The 20,455-nt window shown below is 39.1% G+C and overlaps 1 protein-coding gene across 39 annotated transcripts in view; it reads left to right on the forward strand.

Annotated features, from left to right (window-relative positions):
• Positions 1-20,455, forward strand: part of TBC1D1 (TBC1 domain family member 1) — a 99,289-nt gene that overhangs the window by 6,967 nt on the left and 71,867 nt on the right. For 34 of the 39 annotated variants that reach the window (XM_086891016.1, XM_086891023.1, XM_086891030.1 and 31 more), the window contains one exon: positions 989-1,511. In XM_086891016.1, the coding sequence (XP_086747142.1) occupies positions 1,095-1,511 (417 nt within the window). In that variant the 5' untranslated portion in view covers positions 989-1,094. Of the gene's footprint in view, positions 1-988; positions 1,512-16,516; positions 16,690-20,455 lie in introns of those variants that run through there. The other 5 variants (XM_086891042.1, XM_086891043.1, XM_086891053.1 and 2 more) reach the window with 3 other exon arrangements.

Raw genomic sequence — 20,455 nt, forward strand, 5'->3', positions numbered from 1 at the left:
TGGAGTTAAAGCATGGTAGTATAACAAATGCCAATCTATCTGTTTTCATGGACTGCATTTTATGAAATGGAATGCATTAATAACTGCAATTATTAGATTTCATTACTAAAAGTACTAATACATAATAACAGTAGTGGTAGTAGATGCTGGGTTTAACAGGGTTACAACAGGGTTGTGTGTAACTTGGTATATTCCATTTGATATTTTAAGAAATGAAAATGATAGTGTCAGTCTGGTTAATATTTAAGTATTCCTGTCTGGCTGACCAGCATTAAGATTCAACCATGAGTTGTGATCGTCATCTGGTTCTTCCCAGAATGCTGTAAGGATTGTTGCTTGTGACTGCTGTCTGACAGGTTTTTCAGCAATCACTCAGTTGACTGCTGCTGGCATTTTTAGATGACAGTGATTTCTAGGGTATTATTTATTGAAAAAATCTGTTTAGTTACAGCCAATAATCACTGGGCAAACTACATGTAAGGAAACAACTCGATGTTAATAGCCAAATTCAAAGTCATTCACCTATGGACAAATAGGTTGTCAAGCTGACTTTTTTTTTTCCCCCAAATGTAAAGGTGTCTTAGCAGGCAGTGACTTCAACTGTCATTCTATCATGAAGGTCAGAATAGCTCAGCTGAGTTCTTCCTGTGATAACAGGATTGAAATAGGCCAGTGTGATCTACATGTGCCTGCCCATGAAACATACCCAGGCTAGAAAGAATGTTCATTGTAGTTTAGTTATTCATTAGATGGTTGAGCTAAGGTCATAAAGCAAATTTTAAATCAGGACTGACTCTTTTCTTTGCAATGTATTTATTACAATTGTATTTGTTGTACTTGAAATAGTAAGGCCCAAAGTAAAGAGGGGGAACTTGCCAGGTAGGCCATGGTAGTTGTCTTCTGATGTTAAGCTTTAATGATTTGTGTTGTTGAGAGTTGGTTTTTCGTAGAGTTCCAGCACCTACATAACTGTTTCTTTTCCTTTCAGAATTCTTCTGTCTCTTAATCAAAGGAGCCATCCAGCATCCAGATAATGTCATTCCACGGAACTGAAATATTGGTGAATTAGTCCAGGTTCCCTAAAGGACTGTAAAATGGAGCCAATAACTTTCAAAGTTAAAAAGTGTCAAACACCTAGTGATTTCTCAGCAAGTTTCAGTCTCCAGCTCGTGGGTTCTCTCCCAGTGCATTCCCTAACCACTATGTCAATGCTGCCTTGGATTGTGGCCGAGATCCGGTTGCTCAGTGCAAAGTCTTCCAAAGAAGAACCCAGCGTCAGCCAAATCCGACTTTGTATTTCACCAGCCAGTTTGCGATGTGAGCCAGACACAGGGAAAACCCAGCAGTGGGATCCTTTAATTTGCTCCAGTTTGTTTGAATACAAGCCACAGCAGGTCCACAAACTGATTCACAATAGCCATGATCCGAGCTACTTTGCTTGTCTGATAAAGGATGAAGCAGCAAATCAGCAAAGTATCTGCTATGTATTTAAAGCTGATGATCAGACAAAAGTAAGTAAAAAGAAAAGAACTAAAGCAAGCATTCGTGGAGTTGCTCTTGTGCTGTTTGAATCCTTTCACTACACTGTAAGACCTTAAGGTTGTACTTATAATTAGAGACTAGATCTCATTAAAACTTACTGACTTACTTTATTTGATGTTAATTGCTCAGTGGAATTTGAACTTCTCAGTATGTGAAATGAAAGGTGTGTACATCTCCTACAGGATCAGGGCCTGAATTTCATCAGCTTAAAAAACACTTTAGTTTGAGATATGGGCTGACATCTTGGCCCTTAAGTCAGTGAGAGCTTTTCTGTTGATGTCACTAGGGCTAGTATTTCACTCTTGAGTCACTTGTGAACTTTATCTAATCCTGCACTCAGACCTCTCAAATTTCTGTTTTCCTGAGTTGAGAGCTGTGTGACTGGGAAACAGAGATACCTCCTTTCTCAGAAAGAGAGGGTAGTGTGGAACCTCCATATGTATCATATCTCTAACAACAGGACCCTGTGGCAACCTTTTCCTAGCTGTGTAATTCACAAAGCCTGGCAGGCAGGTTTAGAGAGTGGGAGAAAGGCAGTGTCTGTACCTCCGTGACATGCAGGCTTGTTGCTGCATGGTGTTAGAAAGGAATTGGGTAGGCATGTCTGACAGTGGATGAATTTTGGCTTAGTTTGCATTTCCTAATTTGTTCCTAACCAATTGTCTTTGCTGAAAAAGTGGAAGCATTAAAATTGTCAATCTCTTCCTTTTGAGAGTAATGTGAAACCCTGACTCTCATCAATGAGTAAAGTGAGTAGGATTTCACACAAAATTATTGTTTACGGGGGGGAAAAATGGTGATGTATCCTCCACCTCTTCAATGTTGACTCTAGTCTCCATAATGTTGGAAAACAGCGTGCTCACTTGACTCATTGGAGGTGTCCTGCTGAAGAATCCTGGAGGTACTATGTGAATATACACCACACATGGGATTTATGCCAACTTGCCCAATAGCAAACATTGTACAGTTCCAAATCCGTGGTCTCAAGCTTACAGCTCAAAACATATGGAAACAGCTTTAGTTAAATCCCCCCAGATAAAATGGCAGTTCCAGTAAATTTAAAGGCAAATACGTTGTAAATCATAAGCATTCAAGTGAGAAATCCTGTCAACTTAAATATAGAATACTAAGTTTATGTATGTAAGAGCAAAAATAAGGAATAGCAGATATAATAACCAGAAATAATGAAATATTTCAGAACTTGGCATTGGATAGTGGCTGGTGAATGCATTTTTCAGTTTGCTTATGCATTTACTTGTGCTTGTGATTTTCGAGGATTATAGTGAGAACACAGCACTGATCATCTCCAGTACGTTTTCTTACATTTTCTTTTGCAACAAAAGATTCAAATACTTTTTCTTCTTGTTTGATCAAATTCCTGGATGTGTTGAAATGGTCAAGAACAAATTAAGTCTGTAGTTAAATTTGCAGCTGTGTCTACATGTTTTTGGAGGCAACACCCAAACCTTTTGGGTGCCTATTTTAACTACTTAGCTCTAGATTCACACAGGTATCTATCCTTTCAAAAACTACCTTCCACCTGGTCTCTTAACTTGCATTGCATGCAAGGGTTGTTTCTCTTCTTTGCAGTCTAGGTAGACATCTAATCAGCATATGTGGACCTGTGCTTTAACCAAAGGGTAATGGAAATGCAAGGTGGTGCTGCCATCTAAAGTGAAGCCCTGTCTCTTTTACTTAAATTTTGTGCGATTTCCACATTTTAAGTAAGTCCTTTGTGCTTTTTAGGGTACTGTTACTTTGCCCTGAATATGGTCATATAATGCCTTTTAGCTAGTTGATGTTTATATATTTCTAAGGAGTGAACTGATGTTACCTGTTTTGCAGATGCCCAAATTGAAGGGATAGGGAGTGCACATATGCCTTTGTTGCGAACTGAAGGAGCTGTTTCTTAGAAGCCAGTGAGTTGGGATGAAGAATTTAGAATTGTTGCTGCAGTTCATGTTCAATTTCAGAAGAAATAAATTTTAGAAACTGGACTTTTGCAGCTGTGCAACTCAGCAGACTCCTGTGCTATCACTCTTGTTTGTGAGGACTCTTTTTTTTCCTATTTGCTTCAGGTCTGTAAAAGAATTACAGCAGTCCAGATATGTTTAGTCACAAAATTTACATGTTCATAGCAATCTTGAGCCAACAATCTTGGATACCCAGACTTTTATGTTAGTTACTAATTACAATAATATTGTAAACTGTAAAAGCCACAATTCTTTGTGTCTGCATATATAAATCTGTTGTAGAGTTATATTTGACAAAGAGTTCTTGGATTAAGTCGGGTCTGGCTGAGGATTTGAAGTAGAAGGTACTTTGTGGCTTTGCAAATAAGTTCTGTGTATATCCTCACCTTAAGATAAGTAGAATAAAAGGGGGCAGAAGTATGTCTGTGGGAGAAGTACTGTAGGAAGATTAGGATGTTAAGACAAAGGCAGTTGAGTAGAAGTCTGAACAATTAAAGCCTTTAAAAGGAGGACAAGAAACCTGCAAGTCATGCAGAGGCATACCGCTGGAGGTGGTAGAAAGTACAGAAAGTACTGAAAGTACAGAAATCCAGACATGGTCAGGTTTTTAGCATAAGCATTGCAGATAAGCTGCAGTCCATTAATTGTAGTTTTACTTCTTTATAAATACAAATTGAGCAAGAACATACATCTGATTAGTGAGGGGTTATTTTACTGTTTAATATAAGAGTTTTGTTATTGTTGCTGAGTAATATTTATCTCAGCTCTAGAGCTGATGGAGGTGCATGCAATGCATGTTTTTCCTGCATATGAATACAAGGCTCTTGGGTTCGTTGTTGCTGCATTTCCAACATATCCACTTTAAAGAAGAAATCAGTAGACAGGTAATTAACATTAAATAATGTCAGGATTCTTTGCAAGGAATTCTTTGTTATGCTGCTCTTTAGCAGTGAAAGAAAAGGTAGTGCCCCACTGTGGTCTTTGTCTTCCCTCTGCAAGATCTTCTATAATTGTTTCCATTGTACCATTGTGGCAATGTGTGGCTCACTTTCCCTGCTGGATGGCAGTGAGTAGGGAAGGATAGATGACACTTGAAAAGAAGCATGTGAATATGGAGATCATTCTACTCTGCTTTGTGCTTAAAAGATGGGTTTACCCTGCCTAGACAGAGCTTCTCTTAAGGATTAGAGTCTTCTTTCCAAGTAGATTTGACAGACATGGCATCTGGAGTGTTCCTTTCTTCATATATAACTTCAGTAAGTTTCCACTAGTTACAGATAGTGAAGTTTCTTATCCTTTTACACACTCATTCTGCAGGGGTTCTGATGTGGCCTCATGATTGAGTAATTTCTGCCTGAGGATGGGGCTGAAGCATTGCATATTCTTTGTAGGTGCTCAGGAATGGAGCTGGATTCAATTATATTGCCTGCAGGGAGCTTATGATGGCTACTTATAGGTCAGGTGAGTAATGGTGGGGGAAGCTGGGGAAAAATTCAATCTCCACTAAGTCTGTTTGCAGATTAGTCCCTTCAGCATAAGAACACAGCTTTGCTGAACACCTTGTTGAGACAGCTTGCTTGACTACTGTAGGAGTGCAGTAGAAATGAAACCATATACACTCCATGCTCTGTATCTCCCCAGTGGCCTCTGATCTGATATTTGCTTATGTACTACAGAAGTGTGATGCTGTTGATATCACTGTTGTTATTGAAAACTATATACTTTTAAAAATATTGGCATTTTTGTCCTACATTTGAGATGTGCTAGTTCTAAACTGTTAGGAACTGCAGGTGAGGTGTGCCGTTTTCCTGAGCTCATTCTCCCCAGCTTTCCTTCTATATGATGCCCTGCCTTAGTACATCATTCACTCCAAGAAATGAAATTGAGAAATAATGTGAAGCTAATGGCATACTGTAGCATGGTATCCCCCTACAGCAGATGCAAAGTTGCCAAAACATTATGGAGGATGAGTAATTTCTGTTCTTATTTTCAGCTTGGAAAAGTAATTCCAGATGTCATTATGTTGATCCTTCTTTGGCATATTGAATGATTTGTTTTACTTAGATGTGTTTAATCTTACTTGAGGGATGTTTGGGCTGGCAAATGGAGCACAGGTCACAAGTTTATCTGACTCATGCCCTGAACTAGTTTAGATTTAAGGCAAGTTAAGATTGTGCTGTCCTTTATTATACTTTTATATTTATTGTAAATGAAGACTTACAGTTCTAAATTTAATGGTTTCACAGAGGTCTGAGTCAAAGAGGACATTCAGTATCTCAGCATTTTTCCATGTCCTGTGCTCTATTCAGCAGCAGGCTCACATTTTCCCAAGCCTGTCTTCTGTCACCTACGTAGCTAGAAAGACTTTTTTGTTGCCTTTGACAACCCTTGCTAGATTCAATTCCAGGTGTACATCGGCTTTCCTAATTATGTCTCTGTCTTGGGTTGGCAAGTTCTTTCTGGAGAAAAGGCTTTCTGGATTAACTGTGTCCTGCTGTGTTTTTCCTACAGCAGATACCTGAGTGGTTGAAGTCTCTCATCAGGACCAGAGTATGCTAATGTGAAGCTACTCAGCACTGTCTGTAGAGTGCATCATTCACCTGTTTTTTGTAATCACAGGGTAAAATAAATTCCTGGATGCAGAGGAATGCAGGTTGGCAGACAGTACTGTAATCTTTTAATTTTTTTTTTTTTAGTGAAGCAGATGCTCAAAATGCTTGAAAGTTTCCCCTTTTTTATTCTGTGATATGAATCTGTAAGTTTAGAGAGTTTGAGGGAAAGCCTAGAAACTTGAGGCTGATGTCTTGCAAGGAAAATATTTCTGTAACATTACCAATGCAGAGCTGAAGTATGAAGAAAAGTAAAAAGTTCAGGTCAGATTTTTAAAGGGTTACATTTTGTACTGGTGTTTTTGTTTGTGTGGGTTAGGTTTTTTTTAGTCCCCAAGACTCTGGACCCAAGTTGTCATAACACCCTGTAATATATGCTTGTGTTTACCAGAGAAGTTAATGCTGTGATGGCAAAACCCTGGGTAGAACTTTTCTGTTTAATAGAAAAATACTGCCTGACATTTAAAGAGGATCACAGCTGCACAGGACTGTGTGGTGCTTCTGAATCTTCTCTTTGTAGCATCATCTATCAGGGACAGCTTTTGGCCCGGGCAGCTGCAGGAGTTGTTACCATGAGAGTTGCAGTGTCTGTGTGGTTGCAGCATACCAGGACGCCAGCTGGAAACCTGAGCCTCATTGACTTCACCTGTGCCAAATCTGCCCCAAGGCAGACACAGATAGGAACCATCTCCTTACACTGAGGCACTTGAAGTGTAGCACCTGTCGTGTTGATGAGCCTTTTGGTTGTGTGACCTCTTCCGTTGTCAGAGATCTTCAGGTTTTTTGTCCACCCATTGCTTTAACAATTACTATGCTTTTAAACAACCTTCACCTACTTTCATGAGTTAAAATAGCTTATGCACTTAAGTAGATCATGCTGTCTTACCTGGAATGCAGCACTCAACACACATAAACACATGTTGTTTATGATCTGATTATGTGCTGAAGAAGCTGGTTTCAGATAATCAACACTTAGCTCTCTGTGAGGCTGCACAGAGCTGAACTTTGCATTATTCATCTATAAAAGGAATGGCAGAGGCCCAGTGAACTCCTAAGCAGTTGTTGTGAGGCTTGGCTTTATGACTGTCGACTCTTACACAACTTGTTTGTACTTTAGACTCTAAGGTATAGCCTCACTAAGAATCTCATTTTCAATAGCACCATTTCCCTTTCTTAAAATAATTCAGAGAAGGTAATTTTAAAGATACAAGTGATCTTTTTCTTCTGTATTTTACTGTCTGATGAGACTAGGGAGATTAAAACATAAAACATTTGCATCCTTTGCAAAAAACATAAAACACTGAAACAAAATCAAGTAACTGGATTAAGGTTAGAGCAAGTGAGAGCTTAATTTGACTGTTTTCTGCCTTCTTATGCACCTTTGGAGTTTTTGATTGAATCTGTGTAATTTGGAACTGCTAGCACTGCTTTTTGATTTTAGACATCTCTCCTGTCACCCAAATACTAACTGAAGAAAATGTAAAATACAGAAGGGAGCATAAAAAATGCAGCAGAACAAACGAAAAATCAAATATGTATTTGTGCTGTGCACATACACAGTCCAGTTTATAAAGTAGGTCAAAGTTTATCTGTGTAAATCCTATCAGAATATCCTGTGTACTGCACACAGCCAGCTGTGCTTTCAGTGCTCTCACAATTAATCAAGCTTTACAGGGTTCTTGAGCGTGAGTATGATGACACCAGTTCTATCCTGGGATCTGTTCAAACAATTCATGTATGTGAGCTCATCTGTTAGGGAACCTTAGTGACCAGTAACCGTGTCCCTAGCAGAATTATTCCAAGCCTTTATAGAGCTCTTGTCAAATCTTAGAGTGACTTTGTGACATGCTGCATCAGCTCAGTGCTTGTGTGTTCACTCATTTTATAAAAATAGTGTGGGATTTCCCTAAACCCTGTGTGATTGCCACATGGAGGAAGTAATTTGTGTAATACCAGTGCTGCTGTCTGACTTACAGTCAGAGATAATGTCTGATCAAGGAAAATTAAATTAATCACAAGGTTTATAAAAAGAGTTGCCTATTCCTAGTCTTATGGCAGCAGCATCATAAAAATTATATATTCTTGTGATTTCTTATCTTAGTGTAATAGCTAACTGTATAGTAAACTGTATCAGATGGCATTGTTCATATATTTTTCAACTTAAATAATACTGAAAGTAGCTGTGTGTTACTTGTGATGTTACATGCACTTTATTTTAGGGTCAGCATTCATGCCGAAGCTGTTTATTATTCAAGGTTATTAACTGTTCTTTCACTTTTCCTGTTGGGGATTGTAGCAGAAATACAAAACAGTGGAACTGAGGCAAAAACATAATTAGTGAATTTGTGATGGCTTCTCATCTGATTACTAACCATCCTTTTTGTCTAATTTGTGACCAATGATGTCCAGCACAGGTAACTGGAGCCATGAATATCTAAGCATCCTTCAGAGCTATAGTCAAGTTTTATTTAAAAGCTCCTGTCCACACAGAGAAGAGCTTCCTTACCTATCTCTGAAGAGCAGCTCACTCTTAACATCTTAAGCAAGTTTAAGATAGCTTTCTGTGGCCTTGTATTCCCTTGTTTGCTGATTTGCACATTCCTACCTTTTTCCCTCTTCTCTATATAGAGAGGTGTTTCAGAGCAATTTGAATATTCCAAAGGAAAAGTGATGAAGTTTCACTGAAATCAGCATCCTAACATTATCACAGAACAGTTTCATGTGCACCTTTGTGAGAGTCATGGCATCACCACCTAGAGCAGAGAGAAGGCTCAGCCTCAGATCCCCAGTTCATTCAGTCTTAAACTGCTGTGGGATTTTAATTCAAGTGTAGCCTACGATGGCACACTGAGGAGATTTTGTAGGCGTTCTCTGTCAAAAGAGGCAATTCTGTTACTCTTTTCTCTTCTGATCCATCCCTTGATGTACTTCCTTGGTGTTTTCCCTTGTACTGGCATGATGTTTGTCCAGCCCTGTGTTGAGCTGCTTTAGGGGGCTGAGATAAAAGAAGCTAATTTCATTCTGCTCCAAAACTGATTTAGTGCACCCTGCTAGATCACCATAGTTGTTTTTTGTCAAATTTTAAGTTGACATAAATTTGGAAACTAAAGTGAACATAAAATAATTTGGGACAAGTTTTTCCTAGTGCTTTCATAAGCAGGTGGGGGAAATTGAGTGCCACAGCAGGAATACTCCAAAGGGATTGGGCCGTGGAGCAGGAAACATGTAGTTCTTTCTTTGTAGGATGAAGTAGATCTTAAAAGTAGGACTGTGAGGATGGAGATGCACAGGGACACTTGCGAGCTTCCTTGGCCTCTGTACACAGAGCCACCTTGTTTGGAACACAACGCTCATAACACCAAGGTTGTAAATTCAATCCCTATATGGGCCATTTACTGAGAAGTTGGACTTGGTGTTCCTTGTGGGTCCCTCCCAACTCAGAATATTTGGTGAAAGTGTCACCAACATTGAAATTTGTCCTGCTAGTAATGTGTGAGAAGAAATCACTGCATACCTTCCCAGTGAGTCCAAAGTAGACTTGCTCTAAAAAGACATAAAACATCACAGAGTGGGTGGTCTCCATCTGGGAGACTGTCTATCCACATATTACTTGAGCACTAATCATATTGAAGTCCACAGCTTCACAACTTGTATCAATAACAAAATATGTAGCAGCAAAATTATGCAGCTCACCTTACTGTGGTATAGGAAAGTCTGATTTCTGCAAAGACGTTGGATGCAAGACACAAACAAAAGGAATGAGTCTCCTCATTGCCTTGCAGCCCCATCAGTGCAACAGCTTCAAACAAAGGTGCATCAAGCAGATGGTGCTGGGCAAATAAAAAAAACCCAAACCAAACTGAAAGACTTGTGCCGTGGAAAAGTTCTGAGTGAGCACTTGGAGTGTGGAAATATAAGGTGTGTATTCAGAATTGAGAGTTCAGAATATACTGTTTGATTTGTAGCAATATTGAATATGAACTGCATGCACACTAATATACAAAGAAATACTTAATGATGAAGGAACTCCAGTGTATTTTCTGAGTTACCCACTGCTGAGGCTTGCTGAAGTTAAGACTAGAAGAAGTTCGGAAGTATTTAACACTTAAGTAATATGAAGTATGCATAGTTGTGAAGTTCTTAAATTAATTTTGTGGATACTTAGTGAAATGATAGCAGTATGCAATTTAAAGCCAGAAAGTGTATATTGGAAAGGGGGAAATAGTGCTTTGAAAAATAACAGTTTTTATTAAAAAAAATCAGTCTTACCTAAAACGGTGTTAGTTTTTGTGGCACACAGTACAATAGCCTATTGAGGACAGTGTGATTTAGTTAGCAAAAGTGATAATTTTTGTCAAATGCATGAATAAACAGAGGCCATGTCTGTCACGTAGGTTAGTACAGTCTCTTCAGACAGACTCAAGTGTGGTTCTGGCTCATATTTGGTTGATATCAATTACCTTTCCTCAAAACTAGTAAAACCAAAACCTCCTATGTTCAGTGATTTGCAAGTTTCATTAGGAAGCTTGGTGTTAAGCTCACTTGGAGCTACTTAAACATGGACATTCATGTTCAGGCAGTTGTATTTTCTTCTTTTCAGATTTAAAAATGGCCCTAAAAGACAAATGCAAGCCATCCATGTTAAAATATGAAGATGCCAATTCATAAATGATGATACTGAGTAAATCACCTCCCTGAAATAGTTCCTTACGTTTCCATGCAGTTGGCTTTTCATTTAGAGTTTTGCCTTTCCTGGGCTGACATTTATGCTGTGCCCCCAAGGTCATCAGATGGGGGCTCTTTGGCTGTAGTGGAGCAGAAAACCAAAGCAGAGGAGGCATATATAACCACTGTATTTACTTTAGCAGCACAATCTCCCATCCTCTTATATGTCAGAGTGAATAATGGTAGAAAATCATTGTCGTAAAATCAGTGTTTTCCCTTGCCTGGTGTAGACACAGTTGTTCTGTACTTCTGTTTTTTTTACCTCTCTGTGGACGTCAAGTTATGGGAAGGGCTGTGGGAAATATTTTCCTAAAGAATGATTTGTGTGACTGGACAAATACAGGCTTAAATGGATATGTGTGTTGCCCTAAAGGTTGATCATCGAGGATCTGATACAAGGATTGAGTGGATAATGCCAGTTTATACTTGGTTTGTCCTTTGTATGAAACTGCTGGTTGATGTGGACTTCCCCTTTCTTTCCCACCCTCCCCCCACTTTTCCCAGAGTGACAGTAATTGAGATATCTTGCTAGCCATAAAAACAGCTTCACTGATGATGATGACTCCTCTTTCACTGGGTTAAGTTTGGTCCTTCTACATAGCTGATTGAACACTTTTCATTTGTGAGATTCTTGTTTCAGCCTTTAAAAGAACCCCACAAAACTAGCTGCACACAGGCAGAATGTGCTTCAAAACTGTATTTTTAATAATCATGATGTGGTTTGTTGTGTTGCTTTATATGCTGTGCTTCTACTTAGAATGTAAAGAACTTGCACAGGAAGAGGGAATAAAAACTAAATTTTTTAACTCCTCGTTTGAGATTTTTGGAGGCCACATTCAGCATAAAACTGTAAAGTACACCTTGCATTGAATATCTGGTGGTGTTTTTGCATCTAAACCTGTGGCTAAGTGAAATGGAGGTGTTTTTTTGGAGAGTCAGGAAACAAATTATACATAAATCTTATTTCTGAGTCTTTGAGGCTGAAAATCTGTATGCATTTTAACTTCAGGCTAGTTCCTTTGAAGACAACAGACACACTTGCAACAATGACTTTAAACATGCTTGTAGATATTTGCTTGGTTAGCACCTATAATACAATATAATTAATATAATATATTCTGCTTGGTTTTATTATTACATTTTTTTTCAATGACAGTTATGTTGCTCACATAGGAAAAAAAGGTTTCCAATACCTGTAATTAATTCATGTAGAAAGATTTTTAATGAAACAGAAGTACTTTTAAAACCAGACAAGAAAAATTATAACTCAAATACAAGAATCATATTCAAGATAATTAACATGGTTAATTCAACACCACTATTAAAAAAATTAGGTTTCTTTCTTTATTTAAAATTTCAAATAGAAGTATGCTGGATGTCTATGAAGCAATAATTTACTAAAGTCTTACAAAGAGCAAAGCCCCGTTCATCACTTTTAATTCTCCGCAGACTATGGAAACCATGTTCTAATGTGCATCAAGTACAAAGAGTGTTGATACCTTCAGAGGTCTCCACTGAAGCTGAATTCATAGGCTTTTCTAGAAGTTGCATTATGAACAATCTATGTTAGGATTGCATTTGTTGGACCATCTGTCCAGCAGCAATGAGGCACTTCAGTTTTCCCGATTTAAGTGCTTATTTCACAGCGACACAATAGTGGGGAATGACACACTGGAACGAGGCACTCGGATTCCCGAATCAGGACTGGGATTTAGGACAGAACGTGGTTGCTTCTGCGGAGCTCTCTGCAGTATCTGTGCTGCTGTGGAGCTCCGAACAGCATTCCTGACAGCAGCATTCCTAGCCGGGCCGCTAGGAAGCTTTTCTAATTGCAGGAAAAGAACTTCATTGTTCTTAAAAGAGATTACTCCCCAGCGTGCAGAACTCCTTTTGTTCCCCCAGTCCCTTCACAAGTTCTCAGATTCATCAGGGTTTAAGATGAGGTGTTTAAGTGCCACTTAGTGGCTGTCTAGAGCAAATGTAAGATACTGTGATTGCTGTAACAGTTTTCACCTCTCCTGCTTTCCACCTGCAGGAGAATTGCTCACCTTACCGCGGAGATACCAAAGGCTTAATCTAAAACTGGTTAAAATTGGTTGAAGTATCCTGGTGGGTTTTCAGTAAGAAAGTACTGTCATTTCAGTACTATAATTTCCTTTTTTTTTTTTCCCCCCAGAATTGTCCTACTGAAGTTCTGTTTGGGTTCTCCTAGTGGGTTTTTTGGGTTTTTTGTTTTCCATTGGGGTGTTTTTTCAGAATTTTTTCAATGCCTCTAAAAATATTGGAATGAGTTTGTATTTTACTATGTAACAAGAAGCAGCACTATGCAAAGTCCGTAGAACATAAATACTGCTATTTCTGGAGTTTATTCTTGTGTGTTAAATTTCACAAAACAAAACACCTATGATGTCAGCCAATGTTCTGGGGTTTCAACTCCCCTCAGTAGAATATATGATAACTGTGAAAACATTATCTCTCAGTCATATTAGGAGCTTGCTATAGTAAGTTTCTATGTGTGTAAGGACAAAAGTTTATCTTCTAGAAACTTGCAGGACTTCTGGATATTCCTTACATGTATATTATTAACTGTGTACTGTTCCATATACATCTTTAAGACACATAAGGACATAGTAGCAACTTGGTCTGTGATTTAAATGGGGGCAATTCTCAAATTAATAGCTTTTACATCTCAGAGTGCATGCATTGCCTGTATGCAGGCTTCCTCTTCACTGGGAGGAGGTTTTCAGTGGGCTTTCTGCAGGGAGTTTGTGTACTTCAGAAGACATGCTTCAAGTTTTTCTTTAGAATGGAGTTGTCCTTTTTTTCCTTCTCTTTCAGATTTTGTGTCTAATAGACTATCCATATGCATGCTAGATTTGGAAGAGTCAGAATAGTTCCCAGGAACCTCAAACAAACAAAACACAGATTTCTGATTATGTTTCCTGCTAAAGTTACAGAACAGAAACTGTCAAGGTCTCAGGATAAACCCCTTTGCACATGTTGAGACAACGTACTTCCAACAAGCCATATAAAATGCAGATACATGACAAATCTTCCTTAGCCAGATAACCCTCAGTGACCTGACTTTAAGTACACACGTTTGCACAGGCATGTCAGCCAGCTCTGGAAGTCTTGATGCCAGCTTGAAACATCAGCTGAATTAGACTTCCAGGTTTTTCTCTTAATTGGAGTTGTGAGTAAAATCAAAGCACTTGTATGGGAATGGCATTGTGGATCTACAATAACAGAAAGTAATACTTGATTCTTATTAATTTCTTGTTGTTTGACTGTATGTTACAGCTTTTTGCATGCTAAGAGAAAAAGCTGGGGATGTTGATTGAATCTGGCCATTCTACTCATAAATTATAATTAAAAGCAATGGCAAAATTTAACACTTGAAAATTTAATATACCATGGATGAAATGTCATGAAATGTCTATGTCTGTTTAATATCTTTATTTGTGATCTGGACAAGGGGATGAAGGGCACCCTCGGTAAATTCACAGATGACACCAAATTGAGTGGGAATGTTGATCTGGAGGACACAAAGGCTCTGCAGAGGGATCTGGACAGGCTGGATAAATAGGCCAAGGCCAGTTGCAAGAGGTTCTCCGTGGTGAAGTGCTGGATGCTACACTTGAGTCACAACAGCCCCAGGCAGTGCTGAGAACTGGGGGCAGAGTGGCTGGAATGTGGCCACAGCTGGCTGAACATGAGCCAGCTGTGCCCAGGTGGCCAAGAAGGCCAATGGCATCCTGGCCTGTGTCAGCAATTGTGTGGCCAGTAGGAGCAGGGCTCGGCACTGGTGTGGCCACACCTTGAGTCCTGTCTCCAGTTCTGGGCACCTCACAGCAGGAAGGACAGTGAGGGGCTGGGCCAGAGAAAGGCAACAGAGCTGGTGAAAGGTCTGGAGCACAAGGTTTATGAAGAGCAGCTGAGGGAGCTGGGATTGTTTGGTCTGGAGAAGGCTCAGGCGAGACCCCAGATCACTCTTTGCAATGATCTGAAAGGTTGTTGTGAGGTGGGGATTGGCCGCTTTTCCCATGTAACAAGTTCTATGATAAAAGGAAATAGCTTCAGTTGCACTAGGGAAGGTTTAAATTGGATATTGGGAAAAAATTCCTCAGCAATAGGATTCCCAGGCATTGGATCAGGCTGCTCAGGAAAGTGGTAAAATCACCATCCCTGGAAGCATTCAAAAAATGTGTGCATGTGACACTTGAGGACATGCTTTAGTGGTGAATTTGGCACTGCTGGGTTAGTGGTTGGACTTGATAATCTTACAGGTCTTTTCCAACCTAAAGTGATTCTATGATTCTAAAAGACCTGCTCAGATGACTTCTGAGGTTCACTTAACCATTTGAGTCTTTACACCTGTGAACACATTCAAATATGTGAATTAAGACTTGCAAATTATTCAAATACATGAGCTCAGACTTGCAGGTTGCAGTGTTATCTGAACTTAGCAGATCACTTCAGTGAAGAAGTCAGCTGTCCAGCCCATCCATACAGCTTTGAGCAGGGTTCTCCTGCAATGCCAGAGTTCCCTATTGATACTAAGAATACCCAGAAAGGAGGAAATGGCAGAACTGACCCATGATTAGTTATGTATTTATTTATGTATTTCAGTAGTGTACTGCATGTCAACTAATATTTTAGACTTTATTCCTGAAAATATGTACACATTTCCAAATATTACCAACTCCATGAGTCTTACATGAAATGATGCAGCCATCTCCCCTTCTTGGTGATAAGATGGTTAACAGAACCTGTGGTGAGGGGCTGCATTTGGGCTGTGTGGATCCATGTTTTTTTGGACGGCTGACTCAGCACGCACAGGCTTCCATTGTTGTGGCAGAGGAGCGGAAGCGCAGTCAGCACATGTGGGTGAAATGTGCAGCGGTGACTTACAGTAGTGTATCCTGAGCCCTTTGAAGCGATGCTGCTTTATCAAAACCACAAAAGAGCCATAAGGACAAATCCCGCTGCTGTATTTTAAAAGCCTCTCTATTGTGTGTTATATTTCACAAATGTTTTCCAGTGTGTTTTTTAAGAGTTAAAACAGAATTGTCTTAAAGTAACTAAATGTAGAATGTTGTTTTGAGTGAAACCTGGAACTGTAAATTTCTGAATGGAAAGCCAACTGAATCACGGGGAAAGCTTTTTCAGATTCAGTTTTGGTTTGAAAGATAGTTTATTGCCATTTTGTGACTTTCACTGTACTTGAAAGACACAGCCATGACTTGAATGATTTAGCCAAAAATACAAAAGCAAAAAGAGTCCACATCACTGGCAAACATACACTCAATGGGTTAATAAGCCTGCAGAAGAGGGTAGGAAGGAGAGAGATTAGAAACAGTAAGTTAAAAATGTGTGCAAGGGAACATTGCTGATAAAGTTTTCTGCTTTCAAGACAGCTGAGAATTAATATCATCAACAGCACAACATAACAACATAAAAATCACAGATAATTTAATAAAAGGGCAGATTTATATGCTCCATACAAAATTACTGCACATGCAGATAATTATGTTGGTAGGTTCCAGTGGTATTCTCAATTTTATATTACACTGGAAATACCTAGGGAAGGAGTGTGCTACAGACTGTAATCAAATGGAAGGCTGGTGCTGAGAAGCAATGTAGAGCAGGGGTTGGGCAGGCAGCTGAGTGCACTTCTTAATTAGCTTCAAAGGGCTGCAGTAGTTCTCAGCTGGCTGCTGCAGTTCTCCCACCAGGGTTTTGTCCAAGAGCACCCAAACAGGGAGGCTTATGATATGAGGGCAACCTTACAGCCATTAAAATTTCTTCAGCTTGATTCTGGAAAACAACAGGACAATATGGTATTTTTTTCCTCTTTTGGTTATCTATGCTTAAGATGCATAAGGTTATAGTAACAACTTAATCTGTGATTTTAGTGGGGGCAATTCTCAAATAAATAGCTTTTACACTCAGCTGCTCATTGTATATGAACGGCAATATAGCTCCATTGACTGTAGGTAAGTTCTGGACCCTACACCTACTGAGAGACAAACCTGAACTGATAGTTCTTATTTTTAAGCAATTCCCAGGAAAACTAAGAATATTTTGGTTTGGGGGTAGAATAGTTAACACTTAAGAATACCCAGAAAGAATACCTCTTGCTGAGGTGCAATTGAGCCTCAGCACATGGTAGCCCTCTTATGCTCTGACACTGTTGCAGAGAGAAGGGAAGAGGACAGATGGCCCATCCCCAACATGACTTTTCATTCCTGAGGGAGAAATCTCAATATCACTTGAATTAAAACATTTTAGCAATTACAAATTTCGTGGTGGAAAAGACAATTATATGTAAGCTAAAATTACAGGAGAGGTTGGAAAGGAATCTGCTGCTAAATCAGTGCCCAGCAGCCTGGTGAGGAGCTGTTCTCTTCTGTCTGCCACACAGGGAGCAAATTGCAAGTTATCTCTGGGCACTGGCCCAATGTCAGCATTTTTCATATTTGCTACTGGTTAGCAAATACCAAAAAAATTTCACTCACAGTACTAAGAAGATTATTCAAATCTGTGTAATTTCTGTTTCCACTGAGTGTCTAGAAACTACCAAGGAAGTCATCCCAGGTGCTTTGGTGACAGCTGGATTTCATCTTTAGCATGGGCAGTGGGCTCCTATGCACTTTAATTCAAAGGGACAACCACTACCAGTCTGTGGTTAGGTGTTGGGTCTTGCTGTTGTCTTTCATCTGAGGTCTGGTGCAGATCTGGTTTGGTGAAGTAATTTGATTTTATGGTTAATATTTAATTTTGTATTGAGAAAAACATTTGCTTATAATTTAGCCAAAGAAGTAACAAAGCTTACTATTTTCTTCACCACAGTATCTATTCAGAAGCCACTGAGTTAGGCTTGATTGAGTCTTTGGATAGGATGAAATCTAGAGGATTCATTACTCTTTTTCCTTGATGGATTCAGACAAATTATTTTTTGCATCTTGCATTGTCTGAAGGTGCCATAAAAGTCTGGTGTTTCTTTAGACACCTTTATTTTGGTATGATTTATTACAGCTGCATCTATGAACCAAAACATTATTACATTTTGAATTCACATCCCAAACAGTACTCTCACAGTAGTTACTTTCTTTCTCTCTTTTTTCTCTGATGAAGTAGAAACCATCACATCTGGAAGGGGAAAGGATGAGACAATACTTGGGGAAATCCTATAGAACAGTGAGAAATAAGTGATAAAGGATAAAAATTGTGGGTGTTTTTAAACAAAGACCAAATATTGGAAAGTGATAATTAAAGGCAGGCATGCTTTTTTCTTGTATTTTTTTCACCCGAATTTATCAAGACCTTCCTGTGTACAGGGAGGAAGGACATAAGTGCAAGTTGCAGTTGAATGTGGACAGAGGGGATAATTCATGAGAAGAATAACTGCTAAAATATATTCAAGTACAATTCAGAAGAAAAAAACTTAAAATGTGAATTGGATCTGCTTTAAAATCACCACTAGTGATAACACAAGAGCAACAGGAGAGGCCAGTTCTCAGGTACCACAGTTGTGGCTATACCCTTAATGCAAGTTCTTGTGAGACATCATTCAGTGATGACACACTGTGAAGACTCACAAAAATATTTATGGCCATTAAAACTAGACAAAGTGAAATCAGAGGAGAATGAATCAGGAACACTCGTCTTACGAGTTGAAAGGTCAACTGCACTCTCCCTTTTTCTTAATATTTCCTTATATGTCCCTTCTCTTTTTATATCTCTTGTTCTCCAAATGGCTTCTTTTAATGGAGAAAACTTTGTTGGAGAAAAAATAATGAGGGTATTTGTCTAAGTGTAAATTTATGTAGGACATCTGTAAAACAGAAAGATCACCTTTCTGACAATGTAAACTTTAAGCTGTGGCTTTGAAGTATTTAAATTGTTGCTATTTTAAAAATAGCCGCAAATATCTTGCTAATACTTTCCATGATAACATGGAACAGCTTATAGGACTGAGGGGTTTGTTTTGATTTTTAAGAGATCATATACTTGGATAAGATGGTGTCAAGTGCTACTTACTATTTATGCAGTACAGATGTTATTCCTTGACCCTGAATTTTTCCATTTCCCCAAAATGGGTATGTAGTATTTTTGGAGAGACAGTTATCTACACAAGCCAAACTGAAAACACTAAGAAACAGAGGTTCTCTTTTTAGAAATTTAATCCTGAAAAATGAATGCAGGTATTGTTCCCATTGCATTACTAAATGCATCTTTTTTGGAAGGTGAGCAACACACTGACCTTTTCATTTATACTGAAGAACTTAATGCATTACTACATGTTTTTTATAGCCGAACATTTAAGCATCGCTTCCAGCTGTTTCCCAAAAGCCAAAGTGTTCCCACTTCTCCTTCCTTCAAGGCCAGCATCTATCATCTTTGTTTAGTAGATGAACTAATGCAGAGAGAGCAGTTATGTAGCATGCCTGAAAGTCGTGTTAATAGGAGAAGCTGGAATTCAATGAATGATCATGCTATCTCCTAATTCAATATCTTCACCACAATACCACCCTTCTTCCCAATCCTATAGAACCATCTAGAAGTTTTCAGAGTGCATTTTAAATCATACAAATGTCACTATAACAACTACATGCAACAGGTTTCAAAGTTAAAGTAGTTAAGTGACACACTGGAGATGGCTGTTTGAGCCAGTTGCGAACAGGGCGAGATGCCAGATATCCTGACTGACATCAGTGCTTAATGTGGACTCAGGGGCAGATGTGTGTATTGTTAGTTTAAAATTGTGTAAAGATGTCAGTCAGGAAGGGGGAGCCAGAAAAACTCCCAAGCTGGCAGGATCTCCTCAGAGAAAGGGGAAGAAATAATTATTTAGAAGTAATATTGTTCACACTCAGCATTAGAGAAATGTGACTCTTGAGACTTTCATGCTACCATCAAATATAGTGGTTATACTGTACAGCCATGAGCAGCACATAATGATGAGCATTCTGCCTTGCTCATGCCCTCCAGTTACTTTATGAAATAAAAGCAGACCTGGTTCTGTATTTCAGTTGGTTATATAGAGTTCTTGTCAGGTTCTGAGTTTAAGGCCCAGAGAACAGATGTTACTTTTTCATGTGTGTGTTCTGTACATCATGAACAGTAGCAGCAGTGAAAATTTCTCCCTCTATCATGCCAGTAAGCCTTTAGAGACTGCTACCAGAATGAGTGTAAATCATATTTAGTCACTTACTTGGCTTATGGCTAAGAACATCTGTACAATCAAAATGTCCATGGCCACTATCATGACAGAGCCATTGGCCATCCTTGTGAATTATCTCTAATCTGTATAACTGTTAGAAAATGGAACTCTGTTCTCCTTTTATGAAGATCTGAAATGTATTTGTTTAGGTTTTCATTTCAGAAACTGTAGCTTAGGTGCAGCCTGAGAAGAACTGCTTTTGTGTTGCCCCCTCATCCCTCTGCGGCCCATGACAGACATACAGCAGTGCTGGGACACTCAGCAGCACCACATTAGGAGGTGATAGAGCTCTCTGGCAGCTCGCTGCCTTGTTTGCTTTGCATGAACCAAACCCAGGGCTGCAGGGTCATGCAGTCTGGGGCAAGTGCCAAAACTACCCC

This window comes from Cyanistes caeruleus, chromosome 5 (assembly GCF_971803275.1).
Source record: "Cyanistes caeruleus chromosome 5, bCyaCae1.hap1.1, whole genome shotgun sequence".
In the NCBI taxonomy this organism is placed as follows: Eukaryota; Metazoa; Chordata; class Aves; order Passeriformes; family Paridae; genus Cyanistes; species Cyanistes caeruleus.